Genomic DNA, 16662 nt, shown 5'->3' on the forward strand with positions numbered 1-16662 from the left:
TGCAGGAAGATTGTTCCCGATGTTGGGGAAGTCCAGGACAAGTGGTCACAGCTTAAGGATAGTGGGGAAATCCTTTAGAACCGAGATGAGAAAAACATTTTTCATGCAGAGAGCGGTGAATCTCTGGAATTCTCTGCCACAGAAGGTAGTTGAGGCCAGTTCATTGGCTATATTTAAGAGGGAGTTAGATGTGGCCCTTGTGGCTAGAGGGATCATGGGGTATGGAGAGAAGGCAGGTATGGGATACCGAGTTGGATGATCAGCCATGATCATATTGAATGGCGGTGCAGGCTCGAAGGGCCGAATAGCCTACTCCTGCACCTATTTTCTATGTTTCTATCAAGTTCAGGGTACACAAAAATGCTGGAGAAACTCAGCGGGTGCAGCAACATTGCACTGCTGCTGCACCCGCTGATTTTCTCCAGCATTTTTGTGTACCTTCGATTTTCCAGCATCTGCAGGTCCTTCTTAAACACTAGATCAAGTTCAGACTTGAAACTTGTAATGCATATTGACTGAACGATATCAAGCTTTACTAAACTACATTAATCATGTAAAACTTCAATTTTGTAACATGCATGAGCTACTCTTCTTTTGCAATGTAAGCTCTGGGCATAGAGACAAATAAACACACACACACACACACACACACATAGAGATGAGGAAAAATTATGAACAGTAAACTATACCTATTGTTGACAATGCTGCTGTAGCTGGGAGCACGAATAATTAAATTGTGGGGTGATCCAAGTGGAGGAGATGGAGGTCCAAGCATAGGCGAGCTCTGCCTCTTCAAGAAAACGTCTGCATTAAGGGTCTGGATGGAGAGCTGTTGAAGACTGTCTGAACCTTTAAAACAATAAGCCAGCCGGTCATCTTAAAACATCTAATTTATTCATAAAACACAATTCAGTCCCATTTCAAAGCTTATCCTTTAAATTCCACCTACTAGACAAGTTTCCAACTCAAAAGGAAGCACCAAAAACAAGTAAGTCACTTGCTTGCAAACAAATTACATGCCCCATGGTTCACATAAAAACATCCTTTCCTTTGGGATGGTTGCTAAATCACTACAGGTTGAAACTTGAAAATAGACAGGTCAGATCGTATTTTGACAAGTACAATATCAAAAGTGGTGCTAGCAACAAAAACAAAAACAAATAGCAAAGATTGACTTACTGCTGCTAGACTTGGTAACAGGTACAAGGTCCCACTCTGGTGGTGGAGAATCTTTCTCTCCCTCTGAACTGCTGCTATTTCCCATTTCCTGACCAGAACCGCCTGAAAGAAACTTGACAAGTAGCGATGGTCTTGCATCTAGTTTACCAGGCACTGGAGAAAGATATTTTTTGATGATCATTAGTCTCAACATCAAAAAGCACGACAACTTCTGAATAATGCAACAAAAATGTGAACTACCTACCTCTTTTTGGCAGGTTCCTTAGTTTTGGGCAATTTGTCAAGGTTGTTGCAATTTTGGATGGAAAGGTCTTACGCTGTTTGTTCTCTAATGGAGTAGTATATGGCAACTCTAGTGAACTGAACACAAAATGAGCTGATCAATATTAAGAAAGTAAATAGTTTAAAAAAGTTGTATCCATGACAAATGTGGAGCTTACCTTGATTTAATGTCGTTCTGGGTTTCCTTTTTGATAATTCCTAGGGATTTCTTTCCTTTAAGCTTTAACATTTGAAACATGTCTGTATCATCTTTCTCTTTGATTGGTGAAACCGTTTTCCCTTTTTTCTTATCCGAATCTGGAGACTAAATGTATAAGAAAAATTAGCTAACTTTTGTCTGCAATCTTTAGTCATAAATTTTAGCGCAAAGGATGTGACTATTTTCAATTTGCCTTGCCTCTTGAACCCACCAAAGCTCCAAATCTTCTCCACATTAAAGATTCCTTCCAACTAGAGTATGACATGCACTGTTCAGAAAATGACCTCTGAAGTAGAGCCACTGAACACAAGTTACATCATCACTTCGCTGTATACTTTTCATTTCACAGGTCCCCGAGAAGAATCCTCACTCTCACATTTCTGTCCTTTGCTTTATTTTTATTCACAGGTTTGCTGCTTGCATCTTATGTTCTCTTTAGACTTGAGATCCAGCGCGGAAACTTGCCCTTCACCCCACCAAGTCCGTGCAAACCAGTAATTGCCCCGTACATTAGCACTAACCTACACACTGGGGACAATAACCAATTTTACTGAAGCCAATTAACTGGCAACCTGTATGTCTTTGAAGTGTGGGAGGAAACCGGAGCACCCGGAGAAAGCCCAAGCGGACACAGGGAGAACATTCAAACTCAGTACAGACAGCGCCCACAGTCAGGATCAATCCTAGGTCTCTGACGCTGCAAGGCAGCAACTCTACCGCTGTACTAGTGTCGTTCCTTTCTACTTTCTCTAAACTATTCATCTTAAATTTCTATAACGGAATGAAATAGAAATGTTAGTTTAATCCTGTTAGATTTGCTAAGTGTTTCCAGCAGTTTTAAAATGTTATGCGAGCCCCAGAATTTGCAGGATAGGCTAAACGATGACTGACATGGCACGGCATGCAAAAGGATTGAGGCACATTTTGAGAGAAGAGATGAATGTGTCAGGCAATAGGTTTGATGATGAGGAATCTTAAATTCTCAAAAAAGTGACGATGTTATTGAAGCAGTCCAAATTAGAGCAAGAGTTAGATCCATGTTACAGAAACGTGGAAGCTCCCTTCTATCTCTAAGGGGCAACAAGATGAAAAATTCAGGTACAGATCCTTGAGTGAAATCTGTGGGGCCAGGGAAGATAATGGTAGTCAGGTCTGGTCAGCAGTGATTGGAGTACAAAAGAGAAAACGGAGTATTGGCTTTAACTTGTAGCTCTGCTAACCGGGGAGGTCACAGCATTCGACAATTGGAAGGATCTTAAACAGGAAAGGGAGAAAGACCAGTAACCTGAGAGGGCAACGGTCAGTGACTGTGGGTTAGTAGAGACAATGCTTTACATGAAGGTTAAAGATATCTGGAGTATCTGAAAGATTCACTAATTTTCTTCAAAAGGATGTAGAATTAAAAATAGATAATGCTCAAAAGACTCGACTTAGGCAGCATCTGTGGTTATTGCTGACAACATTGAGTAGTTCTGATAAAATCTTTTAAACTGAAATCTTCTGTATCATTTCCACAGATACTGCCTGCCGAGTTTTTCCAGCACTTTCAAATTTCTGCACTTCCAGCACCTGCATTTTCAATTCAGAATTAACTTAACGTATCTAGATTAGCCCATATAAAAATTTAAACTTTAAACAACTCTTCCATTCAATTCAGAACTTCAGCCAAGATTGGTGAAAAAAAAGATTAGGTTGCAATTAAAATAAAAAAGACAACCGACCTCCTTGAGGGGTGATTCAACGTCTGGATTGGACGTTTCAGTGGTGGTGGATGAGCTGTCATCATTATCAGCATCTTTTGATTCATCCTCCAGTGGTTTTCCTTTTACCCGTTTGTCTTTCTCTTCGCGTTTTTTCTGTGCTTTAGTTTTGCGCTGTAATTTTACTTTCCCTGTAAATCACAGCAAGAAAATTTTCACGTCAGTAGAAATTTCAAAAAATTAAGCCACTATGTACCAGCTTGGATTAATGACAAACATTGGCTAAAAGGTTCAGTACGTAGGCTTCTGCTGGCACATGGGATTCAATTCCTTGTTATGAGCTAATGTCACACCAAACGTTATGAGAGATTTTTTTTACAAAACATGGCTGTGGGAAAATAGAGACCAAGGACATAGCTTCTGTATATTTGATGCATTTTCTACAGACGTCTTCACAATATAGACTGACCATCATGGGCAAGGTTGATGCGAGTGACACTGGAGGGAAGAAAAAATGTTCTCAATCAGTGGTCGGATTTAAAAAAAAAGATACTAATTGAAAATGTTGGTTTCCTTATAATTGTTCTCAATTTGGGACTTGAAGTTCTATGGAAGAGGAACCCGTATTAACATTACACAAATGGAGAAACCCAAACATCTCTACTAAGCAAAAAAAGGTCAAATATAAGGTCAAATATATAGCTCAACCAGTTCGTGTTCCCTGCCCATTATCATGACTAGTTCAAGAATATGTACATCAACTGGTTTCTGGTTAGAAATTAGTTCATAAAAACATAATTTGTTTTGTTAAATCAACTTTCCATAATCCCAGAAAAGAAAAAAGAAAACTGACTACTTAGGTCCTGGAAATTCCCTGTTTATTCCAAGATACACTGGAGGACAGAGGTACAGAGTACTGGAGGACAGAGGATCTAAGGGGGTAGAGGAACGGAAAGACATTTTCATTAGGCGAGAAATATTATTGGGTAAGCTAATGGGACTGAAGGATGATAAATCCCCTGGGCCTGATGGGACTGAAGGATGGTAAATCCCCTGGGTCTGCATCCCAGGATCCTCAGGCTCTAGAAATAGTGGATGCATTGGTGATCATTTTCCAAAGTTCAATAGATTCAGGATCAGTTCCTGTGGATTGGAGGATAGCTAATGTTATCCCACTTTTCAAGAAAGGAGCGAGAGAGAAAACGGGGAATTACAGACCAATTAGCCCGACCGGTGGTGGGAAAGATGCTGGAGTCAATTATTAAAGAGGTAATAATGGGGCATTTGATAGCAGTAAAAGAAATAGTCCAAACCAGCATGGATTTAGGAAAGGGAAATCATGCTTGACTAATCTTCTGGAATTTTTTGAGGATGTGACTAAGTAAAATGGATGAAGGGGAGCCAGTGGACGTAGTGTATCTAGGCTTTCAGAAAGCCTTTGATAAGGTCCCGCACGGGAGACTGGTGACTAAAATTGGAGCACATGGTATTGAGGGCAGGGTGTTGACGTGGATAGAAAATTGGTTGGCAGACAGGAAGCAAAGAGTAAGAGTGAACGGGTCCTTTTCAGAATGGCAGGCAGTGGCGAGTGGAGTGCTGCAAGGCTCGGTGTTGGGGCCGCAACTGTTTACGATATATATTAAAGATTTGGAAGAGGGAATTAGGAGCAACACTAGCAAGTTTGCGGATAACACAAAGCTGGGTGACAGTGTGAACTGTGAAGAGGATGTTAGAAGGTTGCAGGGTGACCTGGACAGGTTGAGTGAGTGGGCAGATGCATTATAATATAGATAAATGTCAGGTTATCCACTTTGGCGGCAAAAACAAGGGGGCAGATTATTATCTCAATGGGGTTAGGTTAGGTAAGGGGGAGGTGCAGCGAGACCCGGGCGTCCTTGTACACTAGTACTGAAAGTTGGCGTGCAGGTACAGCAGGCAGTGAAGAAAGCTAATGGAATGTTGGCCTTCATAACAAGAGGATTTCAGTATAGGGGTAAAGAGGTTCTTCTGCAGTTGTATAGGGCTCTGGTAAGACCACATCTGGAGCATTGTGTACAGTTTTGGTCTCCTAATTTGAGGAAGGACATCCTTGTGATTGAGGCAGTGCAGCGTAGGTTCACGAGATTGATCCCTGGGATGGCGAAACTGTCATATGAGGAAAGATTGAAAAGCCGAGGCTTGTATTCACTGGAGTTTAGAAGGATGAGGGGGAAAATCTTATAGAAACATATAAAATTATAAAAGGACTGGACAAGCTACATGCAGGAAAAATGTTCCCAATGTTGGGTGAGTCCAGAACCAGGGGCCACAGTCTTAGAATAAAGGGGAGCTCATTTAAGACTGAGGAGAGAACAACCTTTTTCACCCAGAGAGTTGTGAATTTGAGGGCAGTGGAGACCAAATCACTGGATGGATTTAAGAGAGAGTTAGATAGAGCTCTAGGGGCTAGTGGAATCAAGGGATATGGGGAGAAGTCAGGCACGGGTTATTGATTGGGGACGATCAGCCATGATCACAATGAATGGCGGTGCTGGCTCGAAGGGCCGAATGGCCTCCCCCTGCACCTATTTTCTATGTTTCTATACAGATTCTGCAAAATAGTACATTATATGTATTAATGTAGCTGCTTTAGATAAAAAGCAAGGAATTCAGACTTGCCGATAGAACAATAGACAGGTGTAAATGTGATAAATAGGCAGAATTAAAAAAGTAGTAAAGATCTTATAATGATGTGTTAACAAGATGTGGAATTTCCCACATTTATTGTCCACCCCTGACTTCCCATGATCTAAGTCCGAGGAAGGGTTCAGACACAAAACATCACCCACTCTGTTTCTCCGGAGATGCTGCCTGACCCGCTGAGCTATTCCAGCATTTTGTGTCTATCTTGCCCAGGAAATGAAGCAGCAAGAATCAACCACATTGTGTGGGAAATACAAGCCAGACAAAGCAAGGACAGCAACAGGGTATTTTAGGAACTGAAGGTGGACAAAAATGCTGGAGGAACTCAGCGGGTGACGCAACATCTATGGAGAGAAGGAATAGGCGACGTTTCGGGTCGAGACCCTTCTTCAGACTGAAGGGACTCGACCTGAAACGTCGCCTATTCCTTCTCTCTATAGATGTTGCCTCACCCGCTGAGTTCCTCCAGCATTTTTGTCTATCTTTGATTTTTTTCCAGCATCTGCAGTTCTTTCCTAAACATTGAAGGAACTGAGGTACTTTCTTCCTTAGTGTGGTTATGGGAGAGACAGTGTTAAAGAAAATACAACAAGGATAGAGGCCTTTGGTCCATTGAGCCTGTTCCAACAATCAAGCATCTGTTGACACAAATCTAATCTTTTATCCTTTCCTCCCTCCAACTTGTATCACTCATTTAGACTTCCAAGAGGCAATTTAGATAACCATATTGTTTTAATGTGGGAGGAAACTGAAGCATCCAGAGTAAACTTGCATAATGACAGGGAGGCCTTGCAAGCTCCATACAAACAGCACTGGAGGTCAAGACTGTATCTGGGTCACTGGAGAGGTGATGTACAGCTATAACAACTGCAACAGAGCAGCCTTTTAAGCATTTGAATATTTTTGATGTACATAAATTCTTGATATGCAAGAGTGAAAAGTTGCCTCGGGCGAACAGGAACGGACAAGTTCATGTTAGTCATAAACCAGAACTTCCCAAATGTGGGATTGGCTTGCGTGGCCTACTCTCAACTGGCAAAAAACACTGTTGCTCTCAGTGCAGAATTTATGGGTCTTGCAACAGCTGATCCTTAGCTTGAGATCTTGCAATGACAGGTAAGCACTGGGGCACTGAATGAAACTATTACACAGTCAGCCATTCATTCTGAATGCATTCCGAGTGCATAAATAACCAATTCTAAGCAATTCTCTGTAAATCCTTATTGGTTTTATAGGTGACTAATCCTGCCAAAGTGAAAGCTACCTGTGCCTAACTGCAAACACACCAGTTAATTTAAAAACGATGAATTTTAAAACTCAGATTTACTGACTGCAAAGAATATAAGGTAGGATGCATATGTGCAAATCACTGCCATTTTCGATGGTGATGTTAGTTAAACTAATTAACCTGGAAAATAGATCTTATTGGATGGGTAGAAATTAAAGGGATCCTTTCAAATGTTTCTTTCAAAATTGGGGATGCAGATTCAAACCTAGAGATAGTTGTTGCAGCCCTGAATAATCTAATCTAAAAGATCAAAGCAATCACTCCTGAATCTAACCTTCTCATAGAAACATAGAAAATAGGTGCAGGAGTAGGCCATTCGGCCCTTCGAGCCTGCACCGCCATTCAATATGATCATGGCTGATCATGGAGGGCCAGCATTCACACTGTTTGCTTTTTAGATGCTGGTGTGTTCTGTTGAGCTTGGATACAATACAAAATTCTGTGACTCACTTTACACAAAGTGGATTGTGTTGCCATTATTAATACCACATGTGGTGGAAAGCACACCAGAGTAGATTATGCAGATATGTCAGACCAGATAACTGCCTAGAATAGTCTACAATAATTGGCAAACCTTTCAAACACAGCTATTAACTGGACAACTCATTTCCAACTGCAGTCAGTGAAGTTTAGTTGTAATAAAGGTTTTATAAAGGCAAATACAGACCAAGTCCATGGTGGAATTTCGGAGGCAGAGCACAATTACTGACCAGGACAACATTTGGGCCAATAGTGTTACCACAGGGAAGCTTTTCGCTGCAAAATAAACCTTCACCTGCACCGTAATACCCATGTATTCATTTTGCCACGCTCAATATTTTGCCCTTCACAGATCAACCTTATCAACAAAGCCTAGTAATTTCCTACTTTCAGGTCCTTAGGATAATTAATTGGATTTTATGTTACAAGCAGCAAACAGTTGGCAAACATTTAAGTATTTAATGACCTCCTAATCTATTTGGGCTCATTTAACTCCCCTCTATGGAATACAGTTTCTTCTTAAACCAGGAAGCTGCATTTACTGAGCAAATAGTGCTATTTGCAATTACTATAGAAGTGTTTACAGAAACACGTCTTAAGGTGCATCATGACAAACCAAAGGCTTCTGTAAAGCCAAGGCCACATGCAGTGGTTTTTGCTGTTCTTTGAATCTCCTAGAATGGGCGCAAGGTGAGGGATTAGCCTCTGGAAGGATGGAATGTACAATGCTACTCAGGGAAATCTATGACCACTAGGGTAAGAATAATGACAAATGAGTGTTCAGTCCTTTCACAACTGCATTGCAGCAAGAGCTAGACCACAACCTTGTCTACGCTAATAAGTGATGAACATTTGTTGTACAAAAGAGCTACAATGTACACCTCCCCATCTCCGATTGATAATAATGTTGCAACAAATACTAATATCCCATCAACGTCCTGGAGGGAATAAATCACAATGCTACTTCAGCAAGGATCTATTATGGACTTTGTTTGGATTGGACCATGTACTTAGGTTTGCACTATTATGGTTGGTTTACCTTGTGTTAATGATAATTTATTGTAAGATGGATTATTGTACATTTACTTGTTGTATTATTGCATTAATGGGGCCAATTAAGCTGCAGCAAAGAATGCCATTGCTCCATTCCAGGTACAAATGACAATTAAAGACCATTGACACTCAATCATAAGCACAATTGGACCAGCTCCCAAAAGGCTGCCCTGTAATGTTGTATGTCCATCCCCTCCACAGGGGGATTGTCTGGCCTATTGAGTTCCTTCAGCAGTTTGTTTTGGGTTGTGGTTGTATCAGAAATGATTGATGTTGATCTCCAACTTCCAGTCTCTTGACCAAGAGTACGAGTATATAGTCCCCATTTCCTGCAGGAGTTCAGTGTAACAATACAGATTTAAAAATTCCTGTGGAGTTCCCGTCACCATCATAAAACATTCTTCCCCTCCATCACTAGATCCACATTGCTGTATTATGCTGTATACTACATACTGTACTACATGCAAGATGCATTCAATCAGCTTGTCAAAACTAAGCTAAAGTGGTAGAAGTTAAGGAAACCTGCTTCAGAGCACTTGCTCTGACTTGGACATTCATTGCCTTCCAGCAGCATCAGGTCCTAATTGTGGAACTTGACACCTAGCAGTGCTCTGGGGAAACTGAGACATACATTTTAAGACACAGCTAAACAAATTTTGGGTTAAAGCCTAGATGGTAGAGGTTGAAGCAGAAAAATGTGAATTGAAGTCCCTCAAGGAGTATAACAAAAGAAAACCTAAGAAACTGTCACTTACAGTATTGCTCCATCAAAGGTGAATAATTTTTCAATGAGATATTTAAACTAAGGCCTCTTCTGCTCTTTTGGATGACTATAAATAGATGACCTGGTCATGATAATGTTGTTATGTCAGAGAGATGTCTGCGTACATTTGTTCTGCCACATTTTCTATTGTGAAACACCATCTATATTACAAAATACTTTGTTGGCGATAATAAATATTGGATTGGTTGCGAAAAAACAGATAAATAAAAATCTCAATGTCAGCAGAATGAAGGACCTACTAACTTCAGGAAACGAGGTGGTGCACACACCCCAGTCTGCACCAATGGTGCCAAAGTGGGGATGGTTGAGAGATTTCAGTTTCTCTGCACAAGTATTACTACAAATGGCGGGACGGTCATATGCTGAGAGAATGGTGCAGCTGGGCTTGTACACTCGGGAGTTTAGAAGGATGAGAGGGTATCTCATTGAAACATATAAGATTGTTAAGGGCTTGGACACACTAGAGGCAGGAAACATGTTCCCAATGTTGGGGGAGTCCTGAACCAGGGGCCACAGTTTAAGAATAAGGAGTAAGCCATTTAAAACGGAGATGAGGAAACACTTTTTCTCACAGAGAGTGGAGAGTCTGTGGAATTCTCTGCCTCAGAGGGCGGTGGAGGCAGGTTCGCTGGACGCTTTCAAGAGGGAGCTAGATAGGGCTCTTAAAAATAGCGGAGTCAGGGATATGGGGAGAAGGCAGAAACGGGTTACTGATTGGGGATGATCAGCCATGATCACATTGAATGGCGGTGCTGGCTCGAAGGGCCAAATGGCCTGCTCTTGCACCTATTGTCTATTGCTCTGGACCAACTACATTGAATCTACGGTCAAGAAAGCATACCAATGCTTCGATGTCCTCAGAAGTGGAAGGAAATTTGGCATGCATCCACAACTCTTACCAGCTTCTATAAATGCACCATGGAAAGCATCCTGTTGGGACACATCATCAGTTTGGTTTGGCAACTGCTCGGCCCAACACCGCAAGAAACTGTAGTTGTGTCTGTTGCCCAATCCATCACTCAAAACAGACCCCTCCACCCCAATGGACTACATATATGCTTCACGCAGCCTTAGAAAAGTAGCCCACATAATCAAACACCATTTATACCCAGTCATTGCCTCTTCCATCCTCTATAAAGTTCACTCATAAACTAAGAGCGTCATCCTAATCTCCCATCTATCTCATTTTGGCCTCATGGATGCTTCTTTTTAATCTGCACTTTCTTTGCACTCTGCACTCCAGTATTTTCCTCTTTGCACGACCTGTTGTACTTGCCTATGGTTTGATTGTACTCGCGTATAGTATGATTTGACTGGACAGCACGCAAAGAAAGTTTTCATTGTTCCTTGGTACATGTTATAATAGTACTAAAATCTTTGAGATGGATAATAAGTGCTCACCTTGTCACCTGCATACCCCTAACTACGCAAGAGGAATGCCTGGACCCGTCACTAAGATCTATTCAATAACCTCTCACCCGCCTCATTACTTTCACCTTCGTCAACTGGTCCCAACCTTTCCAGCATATTACCAGGCTTCTGAACCTCAAATGAGTCGATCCTTTAGACGTTTATTTCCTTTGCGCTTTTATGTGCTTCAAGACATTTGATAAGGCTTGCTAAATTCAAATGGTTATCTACACAGGCAGAATAATGCATTACCTTTATTTTTCGATGCTGGCGAGGGTGGCTGTTCTATAAAAACTTCTGGTGAAGGGGATTCTGGTAGTTCACATTCTCGGTCCACTGTGTCACCAAGACCAGTGATATCAGAATCCTCCGAGCTGTGCCTTATATTTGCACTTTCTGTACACGATACAACAGGAGACGATGGATGTGACACAGTGTTCTCATTATGTTGCTCCTGTTGTTGAGGCACTGCAGGTAATTGTGGCAATGACTGAAGTTCCGCTTGCATCTGTGTCTGCTGCTGGTGCGTTTGGTGAAACTGTCTCGATGTTTTTGACCGCCTGCTTGCCTGGCTGTGGGGTGGATTTGCCTCGGGGGCAATGGCATTTGCTTTGGTGGTGGCAAGGGAAGATGTGAGGGTAGACATTCTACCAGTATTATTTGAGTTATTTGCAAAATTTTTCAGTTTTGGACTTTCAAAGTCAAAAGAGTTTCTGTTGCTGTGCAACTGTGACGCAGCAGAGAATTGTTTGTGGTTGGCTACACTGGGTCTTGAAGAACCACCTCCTCCAAATACTCCTCTTGAGGAACTGTGATTTGATTCAGATCCAAGTGCATTTAAACTGTAGACAGCAAACAAAACAACATGAGACCTTTTAAATCTACAGGTAAGTTATAGGAATAAAGCAATATTTGAGCAAATAGAAATTACATATTTTATTGCACATGAGAATCAATGTAAAAAAGCTCTTTTTCAAACTAAATGTACAAAATATATTATAAAATATTGTAAGATCAATTACCTAAAGGCTATTATTATTATTAGAGAGGTTATTAATGGCAAGAACACCGTTAGCATTTAAGAAGGGGCACAATGAATTGCAAAACAAAATAACAGCAATAGGTATAAGATTAACTTCAAGATTTAGGAACAAAAAAAGTATTGGATTCATAATACACAGAAATATTTAAAATAGATTTAGAAGTTTTCGGTAAGAACGTTTATGGGAGGCAATAGATAAGGAAGACGGTCAGAATCCTTTTCCCAAGATGGAGAAATCAAATACTGGAGGGCATAGCTTTAAGGTGAGAGTTTTATTTTACAGATGGTGGTGAGTGTCAGGAGTGGTGGTTGAGGCAGTTACATTCGTGGCATGCAAGAAACTTGGAAGACAGATGGATATGTAGGGAATGGAGACATATGGGTTAGCTGCAGACATAAGTTAGTCTTGGCATCATGCTTGCCATAGACTTTGTGGGTGAAGGGCCTGTTCTTGTGCTGTACTGTTCTATGTTCTAAAGTTATCTGATCAAAAACAGGATGGTCATGTGCACAAGAAATACAATACACTGTTATATATAGAGCAGTACTTTGTATACCATGGAAATCTTACCTCAAATATTTATTGATTACTATGAATAAAAGTAGGGCCTGAATATCCACTTTGAAGAGATTATTTAGAAAACCTACTTTGGATGTCAGATTTTAGCACTTATTTAGCATACATTTAACACTGGCAACCGTGGGAGTATTACAACTCATTAATTGTGACATGATATTTTACTGCCTATCATAAAGAGTAGATCTGCAAGAAAATAGAACAAAGTAGAAAATCTAATATTTGACGAGTGACTAATAAACTGCTATCAAATCCAAATCAGGAATATATTCCAACAAATCCACAAGGGAACAAAAATCAGGTCAAGAACATTACACTTACTTTCCATCTGATGAAATACCAACTATTCTCCGAGATCGAATGTCCTTCCTACATCAAAGGGAGGATTGGACCCCTCTAAAGATAAACGTCTTTTGAAGGGCTCCCATATTCCTTGAGCTTCTAAATAAGCTGTTCCAATCACCAAAAGGAACAAAACACTAGGAAAGGAAACAAAGTACTTAATAGAGTCAAGTTAACACCAAAATTATTCTTTAACACCATGTCTTTAACAAGTAAAATAATTCAAAGGAGATACGGTGTCAGTATTTATGCCTTCCAAATGTACTTTAGATTCATAGCAGTAGAAGATGGCTTTATTTTAAAGGACATTCTGGGAGGATGCATTTTCTTTAATTTATGGCTCTACTGGCAACTGGGGACTGCCCTTCCACATGCCAATATATTTTTGGACCAGTCTATGTTTGTCAATCCTTCGTCAACTAACTGGTGAATGGGCAGGTCCATTTAGAGTCTTGGTCCCTTGAACACCACAAAGCAGGTGAAGAAACATCAAACAAAATTGAACTTCTCAGTTTGTAATTGGGTACATATACCAAGCACTATTCCAGGGCACGGATAAATGACTAGTTAGCTTAATATGCTCATGGAAATAAGAGTGGCAAGACATTTGTTTAGGACACACAGCTCAATGAGCCAAATGGCTGTTTATGCAAAGCAAGCAACAGATTTAGTTGCACCCTGCGCATACTTTACATTGCAAAGCCTTGGTTCTGTCAATCTGTAGCTTACTTTGTGCCCTTATGTTAGTGGGGTGGGTGTATCTGTCCGAGTCCGAGGAGAACCTGTGCATCCTATATTAAACATTAAATTCCACAAATGTGGACTTTTGCATTAGCTGCGTTCAGAGAATTAACCAAGACGACTACAATGCGTTTAACACAAAAGTGAATAGTATATTTTGAAATTGTATTCCGCGACAGTTATTAAATAGCAGCAGTTTAATAGAAGATACCTCATTATTCCTGAGACGATCACGTACAGTCCTAGTTCCCAGTTGGGTCTAGGCAGGGCCTCTGCACATGTTGCCAACATATGGTATGGGAGGGATGCATTTAATACAAACACAAATTCGGAACCTCCTGATGTGATGAGTTTTAACTCGCGGATAACTCTGGAGGCAGTGAAATCTGGTGTAAACCTGAAAACAAGCAAGATATGCTCATCAGATTCCTCAAAACTGTCAACAAAACCAATGAATCCAACAAACTGCAAATTTAACTTTTAATGCTGCAAATCAAATTCCAACAATCTAATCTCTTTACTGCTGCAATGATATCTTGAAAGTCGACACTTTTTTTTAAGCAATGAATTATTTTATCTTATTTGACATTGAACTAACAGTCCAACACAAGCACTTAGACAATTTGTTCTGATTTTGTTTTGGTTGGCCAGAACACTGCAACGCTTATTTAAAGGCTACAAATCATGCATGTGATTCATGGTTAAAAACGTGGCAACCTTAGAACCAATAATAAAAACATATCCAGTATATTTTTGAGTATGTCCAGTTAATTTTAGTTTATATTTCCAAATTAACTTTAGTGCAGACAATGCCAACAATCTTTGGATTGAGCAGCTTTCAAATATTTAGAAGCAAAACTAAAGAGAGGAGAAGCTTCGGGACTCACAATATAATAATTTCTTTAGAGGCATTCGGTTTTAGTGCAAACTCTTGACAGTTTACAACTTTGAAGCCATATCCTTCACAGATGTATCCACTGATCTCCATAGACTTGACAAAGACTGGAAGTAGTCCTGTGTTTTCTACTTTAAAAATTCTCTTCAGCGTGAAGTTTGGCTCTCTCATTTTCATTTCTGCAATTTAAAGATGCAAGACTTTATTTCTACAATTTAAACATGCAAGACTTCCCACAATTCTCTCCACAGTGACTGTTGCTGGGATGGAATTGCTCGAGTGCTAGGAATTATTCACCATAATACTTGTGCATCACAGATCTAAAGAAGATATTGAACCCATTCTGCCCATGTCCAAAAGGGAGCTAACCACTCCAATCCCACTTAAAACTCTTGGTTCCTGGCCCATTAGATTAAGATGGCCAACAATCACACTTTGAACAGGATTTCGCATACTTAAAAGAAAATTCAGTTTGCTGTTGGACGCAAACTTTCCCAAATATTTAAAGGGAAAGATGGAGGGCCCAACAGAATAGGGAGAAATGAGACCAGGAATCCCCATAAAAGAACGTGCAGAAGTAACTTCTAATTACGCTCTCCTCTTCCAACACCCCCCACCCCTCCACCACCAGAGTTGTTTTACCAGTTCCACAGTTCTCCACATAGTTTCCCTCTTGTTCCCTCGCCAACAATGAGCCTACCAGGGCACCATCCTGCCTGAGGTTATTAATGGCCAGCCCCGATTGGTCCTGGTCTTTTCTCCCTTCCAGCTCTTCACCCCCACCCTCACCCCCACCCCCACTGAACAAAAGGTCCCGACCTGAAAGAAAGAGTAGGAATTAACGGTTCCCTTTCAGAATGGCAGGTCGTGACTAGTGGGGTGCCGCAAGACTCGGAGCTGGGACAGCAGCTATTCACAATATATATTCATGATTTAGATGAAGGAATTAAAAGTAACAATAGCATATTTGCAGGCGCACAAAGCTGGGTGGCAGTGTGAACTGTGAAGAGGATGCTTTGAGGATGCAGGGTGACTTGGATAGGTTGGGCGAGGGGCAGATGCATGGCAGAAGCTTCTTAATGTAGCAATGTTACACAATTTTGAGATTTTAAAAATCAAGTCTGCAATTTATCCCATCAGATAAAGCATAAAAATAAGTTTAATTTGACACCTAATTCACTTTCATATCTCAAGTATTTAAAAAGTTATGGCCATTTTCATACTCGGAAATGAGCATCTTGTTCCCTATTGATTTTCTATGGATATAACAAAAAAGCTGTGATCGTGAACAGTCAAAAGCCCATAACTTTCTTAAAAATTAAGAGAACTGAATGAAAATTTCAGTTATCATAGATTGAAGCATTCTGAAACAAATATAAAATAATCTTACTTGGATGACCTGAAATTAAAGCATATAATTAGTTAGTTACCTAATTGTAGCTAATTTCAGACTTCAATTACTAGATCTAAACATCTATCCATTTCTTAATAAATGATTAACATTTTTAAATAGCCTAAATGTCCAAATAATATTCACAAATAATTCACAATAAAACATGATTTTTAAATCTCATTTACATTAATTTATAGGCCAAATGGAAGGAATTCAGTGTTCAATTGCTGTAAATAAATGGCCATTTTAAATCAGCTTTCTAGTGGGTTCCTGTGGAACGCGCTGGTTTAGAACGTTCACATTGCGGTAGATTTGTGCCCCAAATGCCGAGAAAAATACTGCGGGATATAATGGGCCCAAAATGAGCTACTCGCAATATTAAACTTTGTATAAAGGGATCTTAAGAAGCCCTTTTTAATGTAAAAATATACAGCATACCTTCAATTGTTTGCTTTATGAGACCCTGCTGTTGCTGGTGGTCGCGGGTTTAGAGATTGATTTTTAAACTACTATAACTATTATACGAGGCCTTTAAAACTAATAATAGCTTTTGCGACGGGGTCTTCCAGCGATTTTCCGTTAATAATTAACTAGGCTGAACATCTTCGATTTGAA

The 16662-nt window shown here is 40.2% G+C and overlaps 1 protein-coding gene across 1 annotated transcript in view; it reads right to left on the minus strand.

Moving 5' to 3' along the window:
* The window catches only part of tmem131 (transmembrane protein 131), a 181371-nt gene that overhangs the window by 16519 nt on the left and 148190 nt on the right, over positions 1–16662 (minus strand). The window contains 10 exon segments of the mRNA XM_033023248.1: positions 690–849; positions 1180–1332; positions 1424–1539; positions 1620–1765; positions 3382–3551; positions 11310–11899; positions 12998–13031; positions 13034–13155; positions 13971–14156; positions 14647–14833. Of these exon segments, the coding sequence (XP_032879139.1) occupies positions 690–849; positions 1180–1332; positions 1424–1539; positions 1620–1765; positions 3382–3551; positions 11310–11899; positions 12998–13031; positions 13034–13155; positions 13971–14156; positions 14647–14833 (1864 nt within the window).

Source organism: Amblyraja radiata, chromosome 6 (genome assembly GCF_010909765.2).
Source record: "Amblyraja radiata isolate CabotCenter1 chromosome 6, sAmbRad1.1.pri, whole genome shotgun sequence".
In the NCBI taxonomy this organism is placed as follows: Eukaryota; Metazoa; Chordata; class Chondrichthyes; order Rajiformes; family Rajidae; genus Amblyraja; species Amblyraja radiata.